A 15494-nucleotide genomic window follows, 5' to 3' on the forward strand; every position below is an offset into this window, starting at 1 on the left:
GTTATAGAACTTTTAGTAAAATATATAAGATTTTTGAACACATTTTTAAAACATTATACCTCAGTACATATGTACTTGATGAAACTTTTTCATTTTTTTTTCTGATACAGCTTATACCTAAGCCTTTCATATGCAGCTTTGTTTGAGGTTTTATATTCATATTTTTAAAAAAGAGAACTTTATAAGTTGTTATCTTAGAAGCTTATGAAATTCTTTCAAAAATATTGAAAAACTCGGTGGCAAACTTTCTCCAGGTCATATTTGATTGAGATTGTTGAAAAGATTTGCTTTCGTTTAAACCAAAAAAAAAATTGGTTTCTATAATTACTCGTTTTTAAGTTTAAGTCCAGTTTCGTGTTCAAAATAAATCACTCAAAAAACATCTTGAGCGATTCCTAACAGGAGTTTTCAACGGTGCCTGCCATTTGAACTGTCATTTCTTCGCAACTGCGTACTGCGATCGAAGAAAAAACGGTTTCTTGATAGATTCAAGCAAGGAATTTCCCATGCATAAAGATAGGCTGAGCGATTCCTTCTGATCTGCAAACAACCCTTAAATAAAAAAAAACTTAAAGCGAAATTTCAGACACGAATGCTACATAAGTGGTAAAGTGTCTTTAATAAATATTAATAATAATTAAAGCGAAATTTGCTAAGGACATATCTTAAAATCCTTAGAAAATGTCTGCAGTTGACACTTTTGTATAAGAATCAAAAAGTTTGCAAACATATTAATCAATACTGTTTTTGTGAGAGTATTTTTGGTACAGCAGCATGTAGGGCCTTTCTTGGCTCAGATGAGTAACACGTTGTTAGAAAATAAAGACATGAGGCGAATGCCTGGGTTCAATTCCCGAGAAGAATCAGAATCTTTTAGAAAAGAAAAATTGTTTGATTTCCATGGGGTGCGCATGCGATAGTCGTCAATGAAAAAAAACAACTTGGGCAGGAAGAGTTCTTGCATAAATCTGAGGAAGTGTTCATGGAACTCTGGTTATAGTAAGACTAAGATTTCCCAAATACAGGAGAACGTACCTCTGGAGCCGACCTACTGATACCTCAAGACTAAGATTAGGGCTGTGGTCCAGTTGGGGACATAGGAACATTAAGTAGAAGCATTCTGGTATATTGCGCATAACTGTCGTATGTGCAAAAGAGGCGCCAAATAATAAGACCATTATGCCTATGGTATAGCGACACAGATGTTTGAACACCTAATGAGTGCCTAATTGATGAATTCGTCATCCTATTCTAAATTTACGCAGGCCTGCTCCGATCGGGCCATTGATTTCTATTTAAAACGCATTCGTGACAATACATTGGCAAAATAAAGCATAGTGTGTGCATTTCGGCACGCGACAAAACTGCAACTTATAAAAGCCCGAGCCGCAGTATTACATTGATTAGAACCTCTTTCGAACTCGACCACGTAAGTGATAGTTTGGATTAACCGGTGTCATTATTATTTCACATTGTGTACCACGGTGATTAATGGATGACAGCAAAAGTGGCCAACAATAGTGAAAATTAAGTGTTTTACAAGAGCCTTGGTCCAACATAATTTCCAAATTTATGTTAATTCAAATGTTTGGTTTTTACTAGTAGTGTAAATATTTATTGTGTTTTTATCTGGTAAGGATATTCAAGGCAGTGAACGCCAAGATAAAGAAAAAGTGTGATAGATAGGAGACCCTAAAATATCTGCGAATTCTCAAGTGACAAAAAAAACATTTGAAATTCAGACGTTGACATTCCTTTTCTTGTTTTTCGGAGTGGAGCTAACAACATAAAACTGGTCAAAAGAACGGAAAGCCATTTTCCGGATTACGTAAAATTCTGTTAAACTGTTCTTGAGTTCGAAGCATCTGAACATCTCTCAAAAACTTCTTTCTGGTTGGGGATCTGAGCCATTTACTGTCATTACTGATTTTCCGGATTAAAATAGTCCAAACTGTTTTTGAGTTTCGAGCATGAAGTCTAGGATTGTAATATTATTAATTAAAAGTTATGATATGTAAATATTCTACAAGGTGTTTCAAGTATTGAGTATGGGAGCACAGCCTAGGAGAGGGAAGAGAGTTTCAAAAGTCGGCAAAAAAAAATGCGACGCCATTTGTGAATGCTTCTTTATGGAACAAATACTTTCAAAAAAATCCCAATTGGGTTTTTAAATTTAGATAAATGTATTGATTTTTTGGTTTTATACGAAAGAGCATCTTTTTCTGAACCACTATGATTTTTTTCAGATTTTTAGGACTTAATTTTAGTACCTAAAATCAATTTCGAAGAGATTTTTCAAAATCACCTTTTGACAGCTGGGCAACTGCTTGACAGCTCCGCCCAGTACAAAATGCGACGAGGGGTGATTCGACAAATCGCTCCCATTCAAACTTCAAACTGATTTTTAAATAGGTTCCCGGGCACCAAAATTCATGAAAATTTGGATTTCGGCTCAGTTTGGCATGCAGATTCCGAATATGAAATTATCTCAACACCACTAAAGAAGCCAATTGGCTTCTTTAACGGTGTTGAGATAATTCGAGATTCTAAATCTGCATTTCAAACTGAGCCGAAATCCAAATTTTCATGAATTTTGGAGTACGGGAACTTATTTAAAAATCAATTTAAAGTTTGTATGGGAGCGATTTGTCGAATCACCCCTCGTTGCAGTTTTTACTGGGCGGAGCTGTCAAACAGTTGTCCAACTGTCAAAAGGTGATTTCAAAAAATATCTTTGAAATTAATTTTAGGTGCCAAAACAAAGTTTAAAAATCTGAAAAAAATCTTAGTGACTCAGAAAAAGGTGCTTTTTTTATAAAAACAAAAAATCAATACATTTTTCAAAATTTAAAAACCCAATAGATCAGACATTGTTTCATAAACTTTTAGACTTTTTAAACATGATCTAATTTTGTAACATAACTTTTCGCAGAAGTAACCTCAATTTACGCCTGTAAAAACCAAAGTCCCAAACTTTTTTTCGAATATTTCTGTGATTTTTTACTAAAGCTAGTTCTTTACTCAATAGTCCCAAAGTAGAGAAGAGCTTGCATCGACCAAAATTTCATCAAAGTACCATCATTTCGTATGAAATTGATGTGCAAAGTGTAAAAAATAACCGTGAAACGTGCTATTATTGCCAAAAATTTTCACTTTTAACAAACCAAACTTTATTCACAAAACAAGTACAATGGCGGAGTGCATCAGCCAACAAGGTTGAAATTTTAATTGCTCTTGCTGAATGGTTCTGTAAATCCTGAAAACAAATTTACCAATTGAACACGGAAAACTAAAATTCAGCACACAATTTTACATATTTTGTAAATGCTTGTTATTCAAGTCTACAGTTTAAAAAAAATGCGTGCATATTTTCCAGAAATCATGTTTTGTACATACATATGTAATTTCATTTAAATTTTAATATTGATAGTGGAACTGTTTCCAGCGATTACTTGACAGCTATATACTAGGGCAGATCAGATTTCAAACATGTTTAAAAATCCAGCATTTATGCAAGGATGTAGCCATCGGGTCAAAATCAAATTGAATTCTTCAAATCATAATGTTGCCGAAGACCTGAACTTATTTCAACAATAAGGAAATTGATAAAATTCCCACTCGCATGCGTATTTTCATACATGATGTCGTGCAAGGTGTGTAAGAAAGTATCACGAATACTCACGGCATGCAATTTCACAAGGCAGGCTAGTTACCTATGTAAACATAAATAATTTTGAACGAAAACATGTGACATCGTTCTTATCGTCCTTTTCCGTTGATCAAACTGATGTGGAGTACTAGATCATTTTGTTCACGCCGTAGAACGATTTGAATTACGTCAGGTTTCCGGAATGTATCACCTTCTAAATGTTATACACCGTGACGCATACTATGGTTGCGTCTCAAACGTGTAGATCAAGCCATGGTTTTCTGTTCGAGCATACAGATGAATATTATTTATTTAACAACTTCTGTCTCGTGAGGAGAAATGATTTGCGGTCTTCTGCAGCATTCGTCATTGAGATTTGAAGAATTCAATTCGACTTTGATCCTATAACTTCATCCTTGTATAAATGCTCTACAGCACGAAGAACCATTTTTGTAAATTCTCCTTAGTAATTATCATATAAACCTATTTCACAAGGCCACACTTAGATCACCACCGAAATGGCTGAAAATTTGACAGGACTAGTTTTGCACCAAGGATTGTAGTGAACATATGGGAGTTTGAATTTTAAACATGTATATTGTTTAAGCATTTGCCAGCTAGAAACATTAATTAGATAGCTTGTTTAGCCTATATGTACGTGCAGTGCAATAATGCTACGACAACGACAGATGAATTCGTTAAAAAAGTTTGAAACCATCATTATGGGGATTTGTTCAGTAAATCCCACTTATGATAAACCAATTTAATGAAACATTTCAATTCGCAGATAATCATGACCAGAGTTGCACTCTATCACTCCTAATGGCAAGCAAAATGCTGATTTTGATAGGCCAGCTACGATACAAGTCAGCCTGCGCTCTCTTGAGTCACCGTCACTTTCCTTGTTCCATCAGAATTGGACTGATTGTGATGGTGTGTGGATATCACTGATAGGCCATCTTTAAAGTTCGTTTAAAAATCCAAATGAAGACTTACCAAGATGATATTTTAATAAGGACTGTTCAATTTATAAAACGGACAACTTTACAAGGCTATAAAATAAAGACGCGTAGTTCAAATTTAACCACCCTTGCTTCATTGTTCAGTACATCATCTTTCATTATAGTAATCATTTTTGAATCAAATAGTTTTCTTTTATATAAAATCAGCCAGGTGTTAAATGAAGTGAATTTCTCGATTGCTGAAAATTGAAAATATATATAAAATTACTGTTGACATATGGTATACCGTTTTTAATACCTGAAAAGTATGTGCCATGCTGCATTCTTGCAAAATTTAAACTCAATTAGAAAATTAAGTGTTGAGATATTAAAGTCTCAAGAAAGATTGAATTTTTTGAATAAAATTCAATAGGGTCCTAAAATTAAAGACGAAATCTCGCTTATATTGAATAATACGATCAAGCATGGTATTCTAATCGGAATTGTACTTTACTCGAACATGAAAAACAAAGGAATAATGAGAAAATTCGAAATAAGTAAAATGGTAAATAGTTCTACTTTGACATTTGAGGTCAACCTTGTGTGACTGAGCTCGACATTTTTCGCACTGGGATTTCAAAAATGTTCCTCTGTGACATACACGGTGTAAAAAAATCACTCAAAGTATGTGTTATAAGCTAGGGACGAGACAAAAGGCTAAAAAAAAAAATTATATATTTTCAACTATGGTTAATAAAAACGTCAAAAAATGAGTAAATATGTACTCTTGAACCAAATATGGTGGTTTAAAACAAGAATCCCGATAGGACTTTAGGAGCCTATTGTAAAGCAAAAAGGGCATGACAATATTAAATAATCATTTTTTTATGCACCCAGTCGAAAGTGGGAATAATGTGGTTTTAAATGCAGAGAACTGCTTCTTACACACAGTAATCACACAGTAATCAAAACAGTTTCGCTCTTTGAAGGTTCTTCCACATAACAGTGCAACCTAATTCATATTTTGCACAACAATGATGTTGGAAAAAAAACTTTGCATCCGATTATTATTAAATAAGGTGTACAATAACATAGGACCGACTTTGTTGAAAATAAATACTAACAAGATTCGCTAGAGTCGAAAATCTGCATCAATATGACCATCTTTATGGATTAAATTTTTAATGAAAAATGCAATTAAAAGTAAATTTTTCTTCTGTATCATTCAGAGATCAATATTCTACTACTCTGGACAATTTTTTAGCCGAATCCGTGATGCTATTGCAACACAGAACTTAAATGAACATTTTTTAATAATTCCTATAAAAACAAGGCAACACATTATTTCAAGCTGGAGACTGCTTGGTGCATTATTACCGACCAACTATTGAGCTTTACCTTAAGTAGAATAGGGTATTGGTTCCCTTATTAAGCATGTGGCTCCCATTTTCATCCCACGAAAAACAAAGGATTGAAGCGCTGTTTGTTTTGTTTCTTATTTTTGTATTTTTTGTTAGAAGTGAGCACCCATGAAAACAAAAAGAACGGAGTCAATCGGTGCCGTAATCGCTTGTTTCCGATTAGGATGACAATGGGAGCATGAGATTACTGATGGAACACATACCCTAGTATAAGAATCTAATACATTGAAAACTTCATGAAAATGTACATCTTAAGTACATATGTGGAAAGTTATGTCGAATTTAAAGAAATGGTTTTTATTGATGTTTTACGAAAACCGCATCAGTTACACAATAAAGAACATTTTGCCTAATGTTATATTTTTCCTACGCTTAAGAATAGCTAAAGAAAGTTATGTAAAAAAAACCGATAATGATTTTATTGAAAAATAAAAATATATCGCACAAGCAAGTTGTCCGTTTTATAAATTGAACAGTCCTTATATGGTACAAAATAACAAGTTTTGCACGTTGGTCATGAAAAAGTTTGAGTTTTGACGTAAACCACTAAAATATCAGATCAGTTGCCATGATTGTGATCTAGAGTGCGGGTCAATATCAAGTCGTTGCCTGTCACTGTAGTCTTGATATTGAACGGCTTGGAGTGATAGTGACGAAGGTGCAATATCAGTAGTCACCTGACAAGACTGATATTGAGCAACTTTGATCATGACTTGCTCAGCGGTTTACGCTGTTTAATGATTCCCCGAATTAGAAAAATCGTATAATATTTTTGCTTGCAAAACTTCATGGCTACCCAAGTAACCACGCTATTGAAGCTGTACTTATTGCATAAATAACGCACATATATTAACCCACGAGCCGGATGATGATCATTTTTCATATCTTGTTTCATGTTAACGCTTATTTTTGACAAAAAAAAATCCTCATGTTGATCAATGCTACCCAAAGTATCTTATGAAATCCTTCAACTTTGCAAAGTAGTTGATCAATGTGGCTGATGTTTATAAAATATTACTCTATAATTCATGGATTAAGCTGCTGTTGTAGAGCTTAGGTACTGAATGAATACCAAGATAGTTTAAATGGCCTTGAATATACAAAAAATATTTCATAGAATATATAAAGACTTTCCACGAGAGTGAATCCAAATGATTGATTATAAAACGAAACTAAATTCATCAAATAAGAACTTAAGTTACTGTTCAAGATCCTATACTGTTGAAGATCTTATCAATGCTTCCAACTATTCGTTCTTTGAAGGAAGCATGACCAGCGCTCTCACACCGTATATATGAGAGCTAGAATATGACGTCCTTGGTGATAATTATAGACAAAACACTAATCTACAAGTTTGTCGAACAACACATTTCAATATAATGCTTCTAAACTGAGTTATAGACAAATGACTCAAACAATAGTGACCAAAAACATCCTTGATCGAGGTCACAGCAGACGGGGGGTCGCGAAAGTCAAGTTTGGAAAACGGTGACATCCCTAAATTTAGGGATCGTTTCTAAAAGATTCAGTTACCATAACTCTGTACAGTGCAAACCTCAAAGTTATCTTGAACTTACTTATGCGTAGAGCAGTAAAAGTTTCTAAACACGCTTTTCCTTATGTAGTATACCGTTGTGTAGCAACTGTAGATTCAAAGTTTAGAACTGAAGGTCAATTCGAAAGATCTACAACATCCTACACAGTTTGAAATATATTTAACGTAGATGAATACGACTGCAAATTATTTCCCTAAATTACACTTTATTCCAAAGCCATTACTTTGCATTTTCGTTTTCAAGCTTAAGGGTGTTCAAGATGTTCCGAATTTTCAAATTGGCCCCTGATAAACCTGATTTTATGAAGCCTCTTATAGCACTCTCTAGGATTGTAAATACTGAGACGTCCGGCAGGCAGAATAATTGATTACAGTGTGTCGTAGAATCCGATTTTCAATTGTACCTACTTATAATAATAGACTATCAAATCTATCAGAAAAAAACAATCACCACTTGAATGTTGACCTGGATAACTTGGCATTTTAAGACTAAATATAGGTTGTTTGTTGGGGTATTTTTGGCACAGTCATATAGCCGTTGAACATTCAATGAGTGTCAATTGCCGGCACTTGTCTTCCTATTCTAATTTTACTTACGCTCGTTTACGGATTCGAATGAACAATTGATAGGTCTATTTAAAACGCAATTGTGCCAAACTGCCATTTCGACACGCGACCAAACTTCTATCTTAAAACACTTGTTCGTTAGAGCCTCTTTTGAATTCTTACATGTTGGCAAGATGGGCGACACCAGTTTTCACAACCCGAAAAAGTCGGAATATCCCACAAAAAGTCGACATATCAACTGAAAAGACGGCAAAGCTTTTGTGGCTTTTACAGGGGTTTCTTTTTTTTTTTTTTGATATTTCGGCTTGTGAAAACTAGTGTCGTCCAGTCCAGTAGGTGATGTTGTATTATTTTAGTATTTTTTTCTATATTTTTGAATGCTTCTTGATACGTATGCAGTAAAATATTAAAACAGCAAAATGCAAACAAGGCACTTTTTATGATTTATTAGAGAAAACGATTCCACAAAATAAAATCTTTTTTTTTTCAAATAAAGATCATAAACATTATTATTAAATGTGTGGTAGGGTGATTCAGGTAATTTAAACAGACCGTTACGCGTATATATTTTGGACACTTAGTTCTTTCATTATTTCTTGCTTGTAATCCGCCTTAAACTAACTCTTAAGGAATTGCGACTCGTAACACCTCCCTCTTGAACATTTGATCATTTCAATCACAGAGAACAGACATCCAAGTCCAGTTCCTAAACTGTGTAAGGAATTTAACGGCCATTTGAAATCGGCAACACAAGTGGCAATAGCGTGGCGCTGCAATCGGTTAATTTTCCATACTAATTTAATTCACCACTTGAAATGTTTCAATTCACCACTGACTTTGGCAATATGGTGTTTGGCGGCGTCAGTGTTTTCATTGTGTATTGGTTTGCAACCTGGCTCAAGTGAAGATTCAAATCCTTACACAACTTTCTGATTGAAATTTGTTCTAGCCTGGATGTTTGTTCTCTGTGTTTCAATGACGTTTTTTCAACATGGAAAGATTTTACCAGGAATCGGTCATGAAATTCATCGAGCGATTCTTTTTAAACACTAATCAAGCCTAATTCGTATTAAATTGTCAATATTATCGTCGCACCACCAAATCGAAGTCGTCGCTAGAAGCACATGCGAAGTTGCAGCTGCGAAGTAAATTTTAATCTATTTTTTCTGTTGCGCATCATTAAGCTAATTCAGAGCAACAATATGCACTAATCCAAATTGAGTTGCGACATTTCTAAGTAGGTTAAAAATCAATTTTCGCACGTTCGGTCACTTCGTATTTCGACCAAAAGTATAATACTTATCCGAAAGTTGCGCAAATTATTATTACCTTCCCGATTATATTTTCATCCGCCGCTTTTGACATCTCCCTCCTCTGAGGCAGGACCAGGGGGCCAGCGAAAGGTAAAATCCCCGTAGCTCACAAACAACAAAAAGACGTTCAAAATTGTTTGTGCTGAAAAATGATGCAATACACAATTTCTTACCGATTTATTTGCTATCTCCGCGTTGTCGTGTAATTTCGAACGATTGCACGCTAAAATTTTGATAACCTTTTGCTAGTTTTACACGTTTTACTTAAGTAATACATAACTAATGGTAATGACAAGTTCGCAAATATCATGCACATCCCAGATCTGTCAGAGTGCCCAAAAGTGTCAATTTCCCAAACATGTCAAATTCATATGGACTACGGCACATCTATTAGTGGTTGACGTCCGTGCTACCCCGCTGGGCAAGACCTTATTGCCAGCCCCGACCGTAATTTCATCCGCCGCTTTGGTATCTCTTTTCACTGAGGTGAAACATTATTGCCAGCCCCAGCCGGAATTTCATCCACCACTTTGGCGTCTCCCTTCTTTGAGGCGAGCTCTGCCAGCCCTGGCCAGAATTTCATCCGCCGCCAAGGCATCTCCCTCTTTCAAGGCGAGATTTTTCGAATTCCCTCTAAGTCTGATCCGATCAGATGCTATCCGTCAGCAAGTCAAATTATTCATATTTACCTTCAACTGGTGGCCCTATTTATCGCGCATTCCCACTGCTTTAACCACCAACAAACCTTGCACCAAATTGCTTGCTTCATATCTTTAGTTCTGAAGTGTGGTGGACTCCATCTTTTGAAATCTGACTCACAAAGACCGTCTTTCGTATAGTAATTATTCTTCATTCGTTGCTGCTGTAGTGGCAATGTCCACTCGGTATTTGCTTTTTACGGATGTAACAGCTGCCACCAGGAATCCATTCCGCTTTTGTAATTCTTCACAATGGGTACTTCTCGTCGCCAATGTGATACTTGTTCAGTTGACAGTTCTGTTAATAATAACCTCCCGATAAGCAAGGCCTACTCAGTTATTCACCAACCACAAAATGTAATTTGGACAACTCCGGGTAACAATTTATCGTTATTTAAATTGAAAGTAGGCTCAGTGTACCAGTTATGGCTATAGTACCTCAAATTCGCCATAGTTGATTTTCTACCTTTAACGATGCAAATCATCAAGAAAAAATATGTGAACAATCGATCACGTTCATAAAAGATGATTGCACTCATTCAAATTTCACATTTTGCTCAAATTATGATAGAAATAAATCATTTTCCTTAAAATTTCGGCTTCCTTGCACCCTATTTCGCCATAGTGTACCAGTTATGGCAAATCCCATAAGGAATGCATGTAAATAGTGCGAAGTGGACCCGAAATTAGAAAATATGTCCATAACTGGTACAGGGTTCCTATCATTGGCACACGCCGTAATAAATAGTAAAAGTGGGTTTGGCTCAGATTTAATAATTTTCCTGTAAAGTATGAAAACAAATCTATCATATGACATATCGCCGACACTCGTCGGTCTTCTTCTTATTTTTGTAGAAGTAGTTTTCCTTAGGTAGTGCGATAACTGGTACAGGCACCCTAGTTAGGGTGTACTTGAGCATCCATAACCACGGGCGTAGACATTTTTTTCTTTTTTCTTGCTCACTCTCCTAATCAATCACGAAAAAACAGAAGGATGGAGAGAGATGCCATTCGCCCTACCCTTTCATCCCGCTCTTTTTCGTGTTTGTTTAGGAGCGTGAACAAGAAAAAGAGCTGGCTACGCCCGTGGGGATAATATGTCTGCATGGTGTTCCGAGCGGTACATCATAGAATTTCTGTGTGGTGCTTCATGCTCCATTCTGATGTTGTGTGGTACTCGATGATATTCCACGTAGTACTTCATAGTATTTTGTTTGGTACTCCATTGTACTCTCTGGAGTACCGATGAGTCCTTGTGGTACCTATTCTATGGTAGTGGTAGTAATGTGGTATTTCATTGTAACCGTCTGGTTACCATGATATTCCGCGCGATACTACATGGTATGCCGTATAATACTCAATAGTATTCCGTGCTTCACCTTCTTGTTTGCTGATACTTTAGGGTGTTTACTGGTATTCCACAGTATTCTATGATTATTCATTGCAATCTTTGGCAAAAAAAATCTGCAAGTGAATAACCATGTTCATATGTTGGTGTATTGTAAATGACTCATCCTTGTCACTATTACTCAGTACTCAATTTTAATCATCGTATTTTCCCCTTAATCCTTCCAGGTAGGCATCTTCGGGCCACATCATCCTTCGACGATTCCAGTTTAGTACTCCATCCATAGAACCCCAGCCTCGAACCAGCTCAAGATGCCTAAGCCACCAGTACAAGTTGGTGACGATCCCGATCCATCCGAATGGTTGTACATTTCGGAGGAAATGCGACGTATCGATCAGAGCAAGCCGTACGATGGCAAGAAGGATTGCTGGGTTCCCGATGATGCCGAAGGCTACGTTCAGGGTGAAATCAAAGCCACCAAGGGCGAACTGGTCACCGTTGCTCTACCCAACGGCGAGGTAATGTATTTTTATTAGGATGTGCTCCTTGGCGTCAAATTTGTTATTGAACAATTTGATTTTTCAAGTGATGTTTTTGATGATTGTTTTTCAATGTTAGATTTCACAATTCATATTTTTTCTTAAATTTATAAATTCATTAGATTTGGCTGTATAACATAATCCTGCAAGCCAAAAAGGTCATTATGCAATCAAAAAAATTAAACTTTGAAACTAGAAATGAAATTACTTCCCAGCTCATTCTGACAATTCTACATGAGTGAGATAAAGGCGGTCTTGTTTTTTGTCCATTTATCGCTCATGTGTTTTTTATAAAATGACCTGAGATCTGTCAAAAATTTTCTACGTACAATGAAGAATAGCCGTTGCTGTTTTCAACAAATTTCGACGTCATCTTCACTTAATTGTCCTAGATAAATCAACACGCCATGTTTTTTTTCTCAATTCGCTTTATCAGTCAAACTCCACGTACAATTGGACTATTTTTGAGATCGATACTTCATTTGCACCTCTCTGGAGCCACCCTTTACTACGCGTGCGACACTTTGCTCCTCATGCAAAAATCCAGGATCGTGCGTCAAGTCATGAAAACGTGAACGCGAACTAGTGGCCCCGTTATAGATCAATCAAGTTAACTTATGTTAAGCCTCATTGTTTTCAGGAGATTATGATATTGCTGATTATATTTCAATCACCTTCATAAAATTCATGAACATACTCATGAAGTTTATATATATATATATATATATATATATATATATATATATATATATATATATATATATATATAAAAAATCGACCGGACCTTCGGGTACGGGTTTTTAAAAAAAGAACTTTCCTGGCTGAAGGCCTGATCGAGAATGATTTTATTAATTTCCAAAAGTGTTCTTCCATGGGTTTGCTTATTGCCTACTTAGTTGCTATTGTGGTTGGCCGGATGGGTGGTGTCTGGTGGCGCGCGATGTCAGCAGAACGTGGAATGCTGATGGGTCGCGCGATTGTCGTCGTCGTCGTCGTTGATGTTGTTGTTGTTGTTGCTGTCTGTTGCTGTGCCCTGGGCGCGGGCAATGTGGGAATAATGCTTACGTTCGATATGGCTAAGTTCTGGTTTGATGATGGCGGTGTGGGCCGTTCAGTAACTGCTCCCTCCTGAAGAACGGACCGTCCCGGTTCGGTTTGACTGGTTGCTTTTGGTGTGCATGAGGAATGCTTTATGGACAGGTAGAGTATCGAAATGATGACGATGGTAGAAAGTATTAACGATATTCCAAAGGTTGATCGTTTCTGTTGCTCATGTAAAAATGTCAGCTGTTGTCGAGTTTGGAGATTGACTTCTTGCAGTTTTTGAAGTGTGAAATTGGTGCTTATGGTTTTGCTGTTGATTTCCAATCCGTTCAACGGAATCATGATTGGTTGCTGTTTTGTGGTGTATTCAATGTCGATGAATGATGTTTGGTTGATGATAACGGTACAATTTCTGAAAAATATTAGCGTGTTTCCAGAAATGTTTCGGCTGGAGAGCCCACAATTGGATGTGATCGGAGTGCTCTCATTTCCAGTAATAATGATGTAGTTACTACTGATTCGCTTAACTCGTCTCTCCTCGGTGACTTCTATGAGGTCGCAGCTGCCTGATTTTCCTCGTAAAAGTTTCGAATAACAGGTGTCGCTGGAAACATCCTTAACGTGGTGTTCACTGCACATGATACTCTGTCCTATTCCTTTACATTCTCCAGTTATTAGAAATGTTGATAAATCGTTGTTGAGTGCCTCTGCATATTGAACATTAAGCATTTTTCCATTTTTGATGACTGGCTCTAGTAGTTGGTGGATGAAAACGTCTTTTCTCAGCAACGGGATCAGGATGATGAACACGATTTTGTTGTCTTTATGAATCACTGCTAAATCTAAATATTCTATCACTTGATCGAAGCTTTCGATATTAATATTTTCACTTTCCAAAATTTTTGTTGCTTCGTTAAGTTCTTCACTGGATAAGATATCTTTTGAAATGGTGTTAACTTTTGACATTTGTATTGCTTCAAATATATTGTTGACATGATTAGCAAGAAGATCGATATTAAGATTGAGGTTGAACAATTCTTTAACAACTTTGATTTCATCTGAGATATTTTTACCATTTATAAATTTTTGTCTAAAGTGTATAAAATTATTTTTGATAACATCTTGTTGATCGTTTACAATTTTAATGAGTCTGTTTAGTCTATCCTGGACTTTAAGATTAATCTTTATTTGTTCGTTGTTTTCTGTTACTAGAGCTTTATTTTGTTCGGACAATGTGTTAAGTTGTGTATTAATTTTTACAAGATCATTGTTGTCAAGATTTCCAGTAATAACTTTAATCATATTGCCAATACCGTTAAAAAGTCCTCTTTTGGTTCTAACAATGGGTACAATTTTTCTATAAGATTTTTCTATTGTATCTAGCTTTTTGTTAATCAATATTATTGAATCATTTATGTTGAAAATTTTTAAATCGTTAATTATTGTTCTAAGTCTTCTTACGATTGGTTCTACATGTGACATATCGATCATATGGTAAATTTTGTGGGAACCCATCCTGATTCTGCCTTCTCCGAGTTGTAATGATACGAGTCCTGGGTTATTTTGTAAGTCGTAGATTTGTATATGGCTGTTGATTGTCGATGTCGCTACCGTCAGGCTCATCCATAATACAATTAGATTTATTGTTGCCATTCTCTGTGGAAAGAGAATGTTTACATTAGTGTTTTCGTTTTCTTTTCAGTTTGGATTTGTGGAATTTTATTCCGCTTGAGGTTATAATAGTTTTGAATCTGTTTTCTCTTACTTTGACCTTCTTAAATTTTGGTTTTGTTTTTCTTTTGATGCCTTGAATAGTGTTAAACACCTCTTCGTTTTCCTGGAAGTACGGCTCCCTTTCTCTTGTTTTATTATGATAATCAACATTCTTTTTAGCATTTTTATCGAGTTTTAACATCACTTCATCTGTAATCTCCTGTCTATTCTCAAACAATCTGTCTAAATCAAGGGGTAAATCGTCTTCTTCGCGTTGTCCAAAAAGTATCTCGCAAGGCTTGTGTTGGTGTGCCGTATGTATGGTTTTATTATAGAGACCGAGAGCAATTTTGAATATTTGTTTCTGAGATAAATCGTCATACTTATCCTTTATGCAGCGAAAGATTTCAATCAGTGTTGAATGGAATCTTTCGACGATGCCGTTGGATTCACTATGGTTTGAGGGTGTGTATTCTACTTGAATATCTAGTCTTTGGAAAAGTGATCGAATTTCTATGGATTTAAGGGCCGGTTCATTGTCACAAACGATTTTCTTCGGAGTTGCATATCCGGTAATCAATTTAATTAAACCTGCTCTTACATCCGGAATTGATCGAGATTTAATATGAATAAGCATAGCATATCTAGAGAATCTGTCTACTGCGGTCAGGAAAAGATTGGGTTGAGCAATAAAAATATCTAAGTG

The 15494-nt window shown here is 35.8% G+C and overlaps 1 protein-coding gene across 1 annotated transcript in view; it reads left to right on the plus strand.

Moving 5' to 3' along the window:
• Positions 1 to 1308: 1308 nt before the first annotated feature.
• Positions 1309 to 15494, plus strand: part of LOC109412105 (myosin heavy chain, muscle-like) — a 41448-nt gene continuing 27262 nt past the window's right edge. The window contains exons 1-2 of the mRNA XM_029877848.2: positions 1309 to 1429; positions 11720 to 12010. Coding sequence (XP_029733708.1) covers positions 11804 to 12010 — 207 coding nt within the window. The 5' untranslated portion in view covers positions 1309 to 1429; positions 11720 to 11803. The remainder of the gene's footprint in view (positions 1430 to 11719; positions 12011 to 15494) is intronic.

Source organism: Aedes albopictus, chromosome 1 (genome assembly GCF_035046485.1).
Source record: "Aedes albopictus strain Foshan chromosome 1, AalbF5, whole genome shotgun sequence".
NCBI classification, from domain to species: domain Eukaryota; kingdom Metazoa; phylum Arthropoda; class Insecta; order Diptera; family Culicidae; genus Aedes; species Aedes albopictus.